This window comes from Ips typographus, linkage group LG3, assembly GCF_016097725.1.
Source record: "Ips typographus isolate SLU linkage group LG3, UJ_Ityp_2.0, whole genome shotgun sequence".
Lineage (NCBI taxonomy): Eukaryota > Metazoa > Arthropoda > Insecta > Coleoptera > Curculionidae > Ips > Ips typographus.
Genome location: NC_138424.1, coordinates 3,011,573 through 3,023,954, shown reverse-complemented (window position 1 = coordinate 3,023,954; position 12,382 = coordinate 3,011,573). Strand labels below are relative to the sequence as shown.

Genomic DNA, 12,382 nt, shown 5'->3' with positions numbered 1-12,382 from the left:
TGTGGGGGTTTTACTGAACAATCCAAAGAAGTTACAAACAGACCTAACAAGGTTTTTTCACTATATGGAAACGTTAACAATATAAAAGTGTTTTGGTAATATGGTGAACTTAATAAATGCAAGTTTTCTATTTGATTTAAATTGAATTGGATCTGGTAGAGATTGATGCATTTGCATTTAGTAGAAACAAGAAAGATGATCTGGTTCTCACATCCCAAAATGCAAAAACAAGTTTAAATCAACAATAAGTGCACTTAAAAAAACAGATAATTTATTAGTCAAACATCTTAAAATTCTCTTGAAAAGTATGTATGACAAATTTCAGATAATTTACAAAAACTAATTTAATTTTCCAATATTTAGTCAAGTTAAAGTAACTAAGTGTGCTAGTATACAATTTATACATAAAAACTATCAGTATGTAAACTTCTAAAAAAAATCTGAAGCCGTTTTCCTAGTAGGCAGCCTGATTCTCAACAAATCATCGGTAGACACTTTTTCTGGTGCTTTTTTAATGCCCAGATTCAATTTGGGAGTATCCGTACGTTTCGGTGTTGTTAACCTCTTTGGTGTAGGAGTTTTGGCCACAATTCCTACACTTTTTGGAGTTCTCGGGCTGGGAACGGGCGATCTAAAATCAGACAGTTTTAAATGGGCGGAAGCCAGTCGTCTGGCAGCGGGAGACATCGTCGCCAATCTGTCGATTGTAGAAGAGTTCGGACGTGGTGAGGGCCTGAAATTGTCATAAACATCAAAAATATTCGGTTTGTGCGAAAAGTTGAGATCTCACGAGCTAAATTGTCGTCTTTGTGCTTCTAAAGCTCGTTTTTTCTGGTCGCGATTTTTTTCTCCAACTTTCTCAGCCAGAGCTAGTGCGATTAATTCACGCTGCGGTGGTTCTGCCATTTTGAAAGACGGACCTTGCGATCTGCAATCCAATTCACATGTCACATGGTTCAAACTCAGTTCTATTGCTTAATTACCTTGGCAATGGTGTATCACTACCGTCCAGGCGAAAAGGTGTGCCATCAATCTCACCCCAAGTCATTAAAGGAGTGCCAATCAAACTGGGAGATGGTGAAGGAGTTCTTACTAACCTAAAGCCTCCAATTTTGGGGGTTTCAGGCTTTATCAACTCTTTACCGTCCATTCCAATTTTACCATCCAACACCTGTAATCAAAATGTATGAGCCAAGACTTATCACACTGAAAACCTACCTACTTTGGCCTGAGTCTTGGCCAACTCATTGATAGTTTCTTTACTTTGATTTTCATTGAATGGATTTGCTCTCAGTCTGGTATTCTCATGAACAATCTCTTGTTTGTTTTTAATTACTTCCATTTGCTGTTCAGGGGTTAGTTCCACTCCTTCTGGGTTATACATTAGAGTGTTGCGGTTTTTATAACTGAAAATAATAAGTGTTATTAATAAATTTTAAATTGAAATCAATTTTAAAAATTATTTTTAATAGGGTCAGAGTCACTTCTCACAGCAAAACTGTTATAGTCTGTTCAGTGACTTCTGACTGTTCTCAGTAGCATTTAGAAGTTTCAAACACTTTCAAAATGGTTCTAGAGGCCTCTGGCAATTGAAAAAGGTTTAAGTAAAGGGCTCTGGTACTTTGTAGAAGGTTCTGAGTAGCCTTTAGAGGTTTTTGGCATATTCAAAATGGTCCCAAAGACCTACGGCAATTTAAAATAATTCTTGAAAATTTTAAACACTTGTAGATTCTTCTAGTACTTTTTAACAGGTTTTCTATATCATTTAAAAGTCTATGGAACTTTCAAAATGGTCCTAGAGGCCTGTGGCAATTTAAAACAGTTATGGGATGGTTTAAGACAATTGTTAAGGACCGAGGCACTTTTCAGCAGGTTTTCAGTAGCATTTAGAAGTCTCTGACACTCAAAATGGCTATAGAGGCCTCTGGCAGCTTAAGACAGTTAAGGAAAGGTTTAAAACACTTTTTTAACTCCCTGATACTGAGAAGTAAAGTGCTGTTGTTAAATTGATACATTGAACCGTCAAAATAACCGAATTAATGAAGGTTAAAGTAGTAGAAAATGGTGAGGTTTTGTTTTTTGTTTATCAATCCCAATCCTCTGACCGTTTTCGCCGTATTACGGCTCATCAGAGAGGCTATAGGGCTTGATAACCAAAGAACAAAACCTTCGTTCCAGTATAGTCAACTGGATGCCAGAAATGATAGTTGTGTGCAACATCTGGTGACATCTGTACTCAACTCTATGAGTTAGAAAGTACAGATGGCGTTCCAAAATCTAGGAACAGCACCATTAATGCCGCATCATTCGGTAAACACCGATCTGATTGGTTGAAAATGGTGAGGTTTTGTTTTTTGTTTATCAATCCCAATCCTCTGACCGGTTTCGCCGTATTACGGCTCATCAGAGAGATGAGCCTTTGGTTATCAAGCCCTATAGCCTCTCTGATGAGCCGTAATACGGCGAAACCGGTCAGAGGATTGGGATTGATAAACAAAAAACAAAACCTCACCATTTTCAACCAATCAGATCGGTGTTTACCGAATGATGCGGCATTAATGGTGCTGTTCCTAGATTTTGGAACGCCATCTGTACTTTCTAACTCATAGAGTTGAGTACAGATGTCACCAGATGTTGCACACAACTATCGTTAAAGTAGTAGTTGTCAAATTTAGTCAAAATTGTCTTTATTGTTACACACAACACTTTGTATAGACTTTTCTATGTCAATGGACAGAAAATAAAATGGGTTTTCAAAAAAATATGGCCGCCTGTGTTGATAGGTTGCTTTGTTTATCCGCCAGAGGGCTCCAAAGCTAACTAAATGTTTTCCTTGACTGTTACGGCTCTAATCTTTAAAGGATTTTTTTTTAAATCGGGCGGATACGTCCCTGATATTTGGCACAAACATAGCACAATGATTGCCAAATCTAGGGTAGTAGCAAAAATGTAGAAATACAATCATTCGGTCGATTTTCGCTTGCACTAACTCACCAACCTAATGCGCAAAACCCATTAGGATAGTGGCGGTGTTTCTGGCAAATTTGACCCTTACGAAAATTATCATTTGCAAAAACTGTTTTTCAAAAAATTTCCAACCATTAGGTCGTGGTAGATCTAGTAAGTCACGTGACCGTGTTTTCCTAATTTTCTATAGTCAAATTAGCCTTTAACCAGTCAAAAAATGTTTGTGGTGCACCCTGTCACTAAACCGTAAATAACACACGTGTATTTGTAGCACTTTGTATATACTTTTATATGTCGATGGACAGCCAATGAAATGAGCTTTCCATTGACGTATAAAAATCGATTGGTTAGCGTTTGCCCGCTAGAAGGCGTCAACGTTGACCAATTTCTTTAGGGTATCTTTTTGTTAAATCCTTAAAATCTCGCTTAATTGCACTACTTTTAGTAGAGTTTTATACGTCAATGGATAGCCAATGAAATGAGCTTTCTAAAAATGTCCCTATTTGGGTTGACAGGTTAGACGGTTAGGCCGCTAGAGGGCGTCAAATTTGATCAATTTTTTTATTACTTTTTTGGTGCATCCTTTTGTCTAATCCTCAAAAACTCGCTTAATTGCACTATTTTTGGTAGAGTTTTATACGTCAATGGATAGCCAATGAAACGAGCTTTCTAAAAATACCCTAACTGGGGTTAATAGGTTGGATGGTTTGGCCACTAGAAGACGTCAAAGTTGACTCATTTTTTTATGACTTTTTTTGGTGCATTTTTTTGTTCAATCCTCTATAACTAGCTTATTTACTACACTTTTGTAAAAGCGTATATATGTCAATGGATAGCTAATAAAATGAGCTTTTTATTGACGTATAAAGTTGATTAATTAGTTGTAGGGTTTCGCCACTTGAGACAGTCAAAATTTTTGAAAGTAAAATTACAAAATTCATATTTTTTCATTGAAATTACCAAACTTTATTTTATTTATGTTTATATTTCAATGGTAGATGTATAGAAAAAAATATTGTATGATAATTTTTTTTTAGACCTTTACAATTTTATTCATAATAATAATTTAATGCCCACTAATTCCTACAGTTTGTACACTATAATGCCCCAGTGGTTTACCCCTTGCCTGACACACACACAAGAAGGGTTCTGTAGTAAATAAATTCAATAATTTTGAGACAAACTGATTCTCTCAACCTAATTTAAATTGTATGCAACAAGACTTACCCCCATGTGTCAACATTAAAAGGTTTTTCTGGTAAAGCTGCTTGTTGCTCCACTGAAGGAAGTGCCAACATTGCATCCAGTCTCCCTTTACTATTATCCTCCACTTGGTACAAGTATTTGTATTTGTCTCTATGTTTCTCATGACTAACATCTAAAATTTCTTCAAAACTCTCATTGTCTTGCGAGGTGTGAGAGTTTAAGTATTGGTCTAAACTGAGCTTGTTTTCTGGCTCTTCAGTTAAATCTTCCACTTTTTTATTATCTTTGCCAAACTGCAAAATGTCTTCTTGTGTGGCATGAATGTTAGCTGGTGTATCAAATGTTGCAGGACTGGGCACTAAAAGTGTTGCTTAGTCTAGTGTCTTCTAGGGTTTTAAAGTTACTTACTTCTGTTTACTGTAGGTTTGTTGCCACTGTACTTCATGTACAGCTCTCGCATTCTTATGGTGTCATTGCATTCAATTGCATCTAAATACTCACTTTGAGCTTTAATTTTTTCCAAATCTGGGAAGAAATCACGTTGAATAATCTTGTCTATTTCCTGTAAAACTCAGTGCTAGAATTTTAAGGCAAAGGCAAGAATTTACAAACAGTACCTGAACATAAGTTTCCTCATCCAACACTTTTCGCTTAAGCCGTTTTCTAGGGAGTCCGGACGGTTTCTTGAAAATCAGCTGTTTGTGTACGTTTTCCATTACTTGAATTGCCATACGGCCTGGCGTATTTTCAACCGAATCACCCATAATAATTATTTTTTCAATGGACAAAAATACAATTTGTAACTAATACTTTGTGAAAGAAATGTTTTGACACTTGGTTAAAGTTAGGTTAGTTCCCTGGTCTGTCAGTTGTCAATTAGTCACGTGGCCAATGTTGGAGTGGGCGTTGAATTCTCATGTGACTGGTTAGCAGATGGCGCACATGTGTGAAGGTAGAGATGGGTTCGTCATATAGGAATGTGTTGTCCGATTTTATTCCAAAGTGAATTTTCAAATTTTCTTTATGGGAAGACTAAACATGATTCTTTTTAAAATCTTTTCATTTAGGGCTGACAGTTAACTCTGATTTTATATTAAATATTTTTTTAATCTAATCAATCAGCCCCCAGCTATGAGCTACCGTAAAAGAGTTCAACAACGAAACGGGAACAAGTACAGTTTTGTTCTGTAATAAAAGACCGAAAGGAAAGTTATGGCTCTTCGCCGTCGAACAAACTCGCGGATGTCGCGGTCGTTTGTCTTTCAAGGGTCCCTTACGAGGTGCGAAGAAAATGTTTAGAGTTTACTCTAGATCCTGAAATGTTCGTTTTATGGAAATTTATGTGAGCCGAGACACACAGGATACCACGTGTGAACATTTTCAGTATTCCACATAATTTGTTTATTTCAAATTGCATGTTTTGGTTATACTTTGTGGATGGTTGTTTCAAGATGATTTTTATTAAGAATTTTTCCATAAACTGGGGTGTCCCACTAGCTTCACGTTAAAACTTTTAGGTAACATTATTGGTTTTCTCAAAATTATAATAAATTTCTTTATTAGTAAAAAAAAGTATGAAAAAAATTATCCAAAACTCAAGTGTGGCACTTGGTTACAGACGTGGGAATTTTTTTCCTATTTTCAAGTGGTTGTAAAGGCATTTAAGAGAACAAATTAAGGGGCGCTTTTGTTGTTCTAACTGGATAAGATTAGTCAAGTGGCCCTATATAACATTGGAAATTGAAGAAGTGGGTGAAGGTGGGCCTGTGGTGATACCATTTAATTGATTCCTCTATTAATATCAAGTCATTTATCAGCGTCTATCAATACGGTGCAGTTATAGAGTGACAAACGAGCAAAAAAAAATGTGTAGACTCCTCCACTATTTGAAAATCACTAGATAAATCACCATCTAATCGAGTGGGTTATTCGTAAAGACGAGTTATTTTGCTAGCGCAAAATGGTAACTTTGTCAATCATCGAGTGGCCTGTCTGAAAGCTACACGTAGTATATTTCTGGCCGGTGTCACTCCAAAATAAACAGATAATTTGAAACCCATTAAGCAATGATCCGTTTTAAAGCGTTTCTCATCTATTTACTTCACTTTAAACGCAATTTATGTCCGTTCAATGTTTATTGTTATACGGTTGGCAGGCTGAATCTTTTAGATCCGCCCCGGTAAAGTTTTAATATCAATTTGTCCGATTTTTTTTTTAAATCAAATGATGATACATCACCTGTTTTGACTGGACCTGTTACGGCCCCCCGATAATGATTTATAAAATACCCTCAATCTTGAGCGTAAAGAAAACAATAAGAACCGTAAAATATTGTCTTCTTTGAAGCCGGACGAACGTGTATAAACACTGAGTTGGGAGAGATTTAAAGCGAAAACAATCGGATAAATGGATATAAATTTAATAAATTTGTCATTAGCTTTCTGGAAAGCTGTTTGAAGTTTGTGAAACGGTGAAAAATATTTGAAAAAATATCGTTTTTCTTCTTTGATGGATCGGGTTTGATGGGATGATGGCGAATTGGGCGTTGAAAGGGATTTCTATTTCTGTTTATTGAGTAATTGATGTTTGTGCAGAAATAACACAGAATATGTCTAGATTCCTTCAGTTCCAAGCTGGAAAATGTCGAAAGTGAACCATCACTAATATATTTCGTATCTGATGATGATGGTTTGACATTTTTGTGATGAGTGACCAATGTTGCCAGGTCTACCGTTAAAACGGTATATCTACCGTTTTTGTGGTTCTTCTACATTTTCCTATTTTTATTTTCAATCTACCGTTTTTAACAGGCAGTTCAAACTTTGCCACCGATTTTTGCCCTAATTATACTAAATTTTGGTATGTTTTTGCAGGTTATTGGATAGGAAATTTAATAAGAATTCCGAAAATGTGCTTAAAACAATCTTTTTCTTATTCCAAGTGGGTTTTATCAGCGATTTTCTCCTTGACTGTCCTTTCATAACGTGTTTCTGGCAATTCAAACTTTGACATGATTTTAATTTTGACTGTACTAAATTTTGTAGGTTATTGAATAGGAAATTTAATGAGGATTCCAAAAAAGGGTTTAGAACTGTCATTTTCTCACTCCAAGTGGGTTTTACAGGCAGTTTTATCCCTGACTGCCTTTTCAAACCCTATTTTAGGTCAAAACTTGGCAGTTCAGAGTTTGACACCGCTTTTCTACCTGACTGTACCAAAACTTGAAGTTTTTTTATGTTATTGGATAGGAAATTTAATAAGAATTCCGAAAATTTGCTTAAAACAGTCTTTTTCTTATTCCAAGTGGGTTTTATCAGCGATTTTCTCCTTGACTGTCATTTCCTAACGTGTTTCTATCAGTTCATACTTTGACCCCAATTTTCTCCATGACTGTACCAAAACTCGTAGTTGTTTTATGTTATTGGATAGGAAATTTAATAAGAATTCCGAAAATGTGCTTAAAACAATCTTTTTCTTATTTCAAGTGGGTTTTACCAGCGATTTTGTCCTTGACTGTCTTTTCATAACGTGTTTCTGGCAATTCAAACTTTGACCCCGATTTTCTCCATGACTGTACCAAAACTCGTAGTTTTTTTTATGTTATTGGATAGGAAATTTAATAAGAATTCCGAAAATGTGCTTAAACAGTCTTTTTCTTATTTCAAGTGGGTTTTACCAGCGATTTTCTCCTTGACTGTCCTTTCATAACGTGTTTCTGGCAATTCAAACTTCAACAAGCTTTTATTTTTGACTGTACTAAATCTTGTAGGTTATATTGAATAGGAAATTTAATGAGGATTCCAAAAAAGTGCTTGAAACTGTCATTTTCTCCCTGCAAGTTGGTTTTACAGGCAATTTTATCCCTGACTGCCTTTTCAAACCGTGTTTGAAGTCAAAATTTGACAGTTCAGACTTTGACACCGCTTTTCTACTTGACTGTACCAAATTTTGTAATGTTTTTTCGGGTTATTGAATAGAAAATCTAATAAGGTTTCCAAAAATGTACCTAAAACAGATTGCCATTTTCTGTGGATCACGTGACTGCTTAAATTATCCTCTAAGACCAAATTTGTCTAAAATCTACAAGAATTATAGTTTAACACAGTTATCAAAACGAGACGTGCTTCTCAGATTTAAGACAGTTATTTTAACAATTATCACGTGACCGTTTAGCTAAATAGTGTACTAAAACCACGTGATAATTGTCACTAACGTCAAACGGTGCTAAAAGGTGGAAAAGTCAAGGTTTAGAATAGTTTTCTTGTAGCATGTGTTATAAAACGTGTTTCTGAGATTTATGACAGATATTTTGACTGTTATTGTCACGTGACTGCCTAACTGAATTATCTTTTAAAACTTTGTATTTTTGAAGTATGTATATGGTTTATACAGCAAATTAATATTATTTTTCAATGTGGATAATTAAAATTTTTCGCAATCATTAAAAAAAAATCCTGCATAATAATGTAAAAAAAATTAAAATTTTTTCTTATGTAAATTGTTTATTTTTTGATATACTGATTAATTTACCGCTATTAAATATTTCGACTTGGCAACACTGTGACTAAAGTATATTAAATACAATTTGTTGAACTATTATTCCAATTACATTATAGTATATTATTTAACTAACATAAGGCGAGTGTCCTAAATCATCGAGTTAATAGTCATTACATGCATGTAGAATGCTTTTTCTTCAACTCGCTCTAGTGAACTCGTGAGTAATAGCCGCGAGTTATGATTCACAATAGCTCAACCATTAATCTGGCAAAGTTGGAACTATTCTGTACTAATTTATACCGATTAATGGTTTAAAGCTAGTCTAGAGAGTCTAGGAGTTTCAGACCTTCCTAAGGTCAATTTAACCCAACTTTGACCACCCAGACTAAAAAGCAATCAATTTTTCTGTCAATCTGAGCGAAAACGTTTTATTCCCAATGTGAGATCCAAAAAAAAAATATTTAACGTACGACCCAAGCTAGAGTGTCATTAGGGAAGTTGTTTGTCTAAACAGGGTAGGAAAATGATAGATTACAAGGAAGAAACTGGATACACCCGTGTTTGCCATGCCCTATTTCATTTTCAATGTTTCTTCCTTTTTGTCTCATACAAAAGAATATTTCAGTCAAATGACTCACTTTCAGGACAAATTTAAAACTTCAAAATGTAACAGACATATGGAACTTTTTGAAAAAAAATCAAACGGTTCATTAGCAAACCTTATCTTGTACCTACACAAGCATCTATGTATGTCAAACATTTCAAGTGGTCCTATTACATAGCTCCATAATCGGATAATTTATTACAAACTATGTCAAAGTTTTTCAAACAAAGTAAACAATAAATAAATCTTGTAAGTTCAAGTGCTCTGGCACTGTTTTGGGTTCGTGGCCCACCTATGTTGTGACAATTCCGACCGAAACTGAAACGACCCTCGAGAACCTCATAAATTTCCAGTAGCGTATCGTAGGAAGGGACCAAAATACATTAAAAAGATCTATAGTTTTCATTCAGTTGAAGATCAGATCTAGTTTTGGAAATTCCCCAGTGGTGTGTAACCTGTGAATGTTCTGCCAAAAATTAACGCTATATTTAGGAGACACTTTTGAACACTCTGTATACTACGAAATCAGGAACTTTTTGGTACATTCTGTAGATAAAACTCCGGCCGAAACTGTTGACTTCTGGCAATTTTAAGAAATCCTTAGTCAATTAAGAAACTTTGTAGAGGATTCTGGCAGTTTTACAAAATTCTGAGTAGGTTCAGGACCTTCTGGCAAATTTAAAAAAATCTGAGATTGTTCAGAACTTTCTTAGAGACTTTTGTCAATTTTAAAATATTCTTTGATAGTTCAGGTCCTTTTTAGAAGCTTCTGGAAGTTTCAAAAAAATTCTGAGACAGTTCAGAACCTTCTCAGAGGTTTCTGGCAGTTTTAAAAAAAATCTGAAACAGTTTAAGATCTTTTTAGAGGCTTATGGCAGCTTTAAACAGTTTCAAACTTTCTTAGAGGCTTCTGGCAACTTTAGAAAAATTCTGAGACAGTTCAGGACCTTCTTAGAAGTTTCTAGAAGTTTTAAAAAATTCTGAAACAATTCAGAACCTACTTGGAGGATTCTGGCAGTTTTAAAAAAAATCTGAAACAGTTTAGGATCTTTTTAGAGGCTTATGGCAGCTTTAAACAGTTTCAAACTTTATTAGAGGCTTCTGGGAGTTTTAAAAAATTCTGAGACAGTTCAGAACTTTCTTAGAGACATCTAGCAATTTTAAAATATTGTTAGGTAGTTCAGAAACTTCTTAGATGCTTCTGGCAACTTTAGAAAAATTCTGAGATAGTTCAGGACCTCCTTGGAGGATTCTGGCAGTTTTAAAAAAATCTGAAACAGTTTAGGACCATTTTAGAGGCTTATGGCAGCTTTAAAAAAATTCTGAGATGGTTCAGGACTTTCTTAGAGACTTTTGGCAATTTAAAAATATGGTTAGGTAGTTCAGAAACTCCTTAGACGCTTCTGGCAACTTTAGAAACATTCTGAGATAGTTCAGGACCTTCTTAGAAGCCTCTAGAAGTTTTAAAAAAATCTGAGATAGTTCAAGACTTTCTTAAGGACTTCTGGAAATTTTAAAATATTGTTAGGTAGTTCAGAAACTTCTTAAACGCTTCTGGCAACTTTAGAAAAATTCTGAGACAGTTCAGGACCTTCTTAGAAGCTTCTAGAAGTTTTAAAAAAATCTGAGACAGTTCAAGACTTCCTTGGAGAATTCTGGCAGTTTCTAAAAAAAATCTGAACAGTTTAGGACTTTCTTAGAGACTTCTGGCAATTTTAAAATATTGTTAGATAGTTCAAAAACTTCTTAGATGCTTCTGGCAACTTTTGAAAAATTCTTAAACATATCATCTTATAAGGTTTTGGCAATTTAAATCAATTTTGATTAGATTAAAAAACAAATGACTACGTCACTGATTCGATAATTACAGACCCCCTTAATGATTTATAGGGCTCCAAAATTTGGTGGGCCATGTGTTGAAGTTCACAGCCGGCCCAGATTCCAAATGCACTTTTAAAAGCCAAAAATTTGTAAAACAGATTATGACCTGTCTGCGGTACCATTTTTTTGGTAAATTTGGTGCTGCCAAAAATTAAGCGCTTTAAAAATAACCGCGGATATTGATAAATTCAGTTTGCATATGGCGTCAGCCTGGCCACATATGGCAACAGTTAATCAATGTCCTGATGAGAAGACCCCAAATGCATTATAATAGTGGGTTTTTAAGTGTTTTTCGTGGCGTTTCCAAGTCGAAAAGTGCATTGCTAGACTGTATTAGCAATAAACTGGTCGTAAAAAAGATCAGAAAGACAATCGCAAGCATTAAAAGTCAAAAAAGTAAAACGTGCCTGTCGTCTGCATCTATCTATAAAGCCTTTGTCTGACTGAATTGGTTGCCAAAAATTTTACTGGATCATTAAAATCATTCATGGTCATAAAAGTACCATCTGAAAGAATTCTCTATGTGTGTACTGCTCGAGACTCATTTATGTTGAAATATACCTTTTAATAGACCACCTATATCCGAAAAGTCCGGGTCACGGGCTATTTGGCACCCTGTATGTAGCCATCAATCAAACGAAATGACACGTGACAACTCGTCACACGCTCACTTTTAAACGTCTCCTTCGCTAATTAATCATTAGGGAAACATCAAGGAGTATAGTGGAGTTGCTGGTTTTTTTCTTTGCAGACGACCCTGCTCTGGTGTCACTTTCGTTCAGATTTATTGCATTTAGATGACTATTTACCGGGGAGGCCCAAATTGTAGAAGATTCAAACAGCAGATAGAGCAAAAATCAGTTTTGAGAATTGTGAGAGTCAAAAACTATATACGTTTGGTTGTCAAGAAGTTTAAGATCCAATCGTAGATATATCAGAGACAAGGATATACAGGTGTGGTAAATCCAAAAGCGACCATAGGAAAACCGTGTAACGGACAGAGAAACGTAGGTAATTGCATGCGGGGGAGAAAGACAGAAAACGAAAAAAATATCAAGTAGGCCATATTGTTAGCGCGCTGTTGCCTGACGCCGTAAGTATTCAATACCCTCGACAAACTTACTTACGGCGTTTGGCAACAGCGCGCTAAAAATATGGCCTACTTGATATTTTTTTCGTTTTCTGTCTTTCTCCCGCGCATGCAATTACCTACGTTTCTCTGTC

The 12,382-nt window shown here is 35.3% G+C and overlaps 1 protein-coding gene across 1 annotated transcript; it reads right to left on the bottom strand.

Moving 5' to 3' along the window:
- Positions 1-249: 249 nt before the first annotated feature.
- On the bottom strand, positions 250-4,996 carry Es2 (ess-2 splicing factor homolog). Its single transcript, XM_081976424.1, has 7 exons — positions 4,791-4,996; positions 4,582-4,735; positions 4,195-4,531; positions 1,223-1,406; positions 984-1,171; positions 791-928; positions 250-733 (listed from the first exon to the last, which is right to left on the bottom strand). The coding sequence occupies exons 1-7, from the start codon at positions 4,935-4,937 to the stop codon at positions 430-432; spliced, it is 1,452 nt and encodes a 483-aa protein (XP_081832550.1). The 5' UTR covers positions 4,938-4,996; the 3' UTR covers positions 250-429.
- Between the last annotated feature and the right edge of the window lie 7,386 nt (positions 4,997-12,382).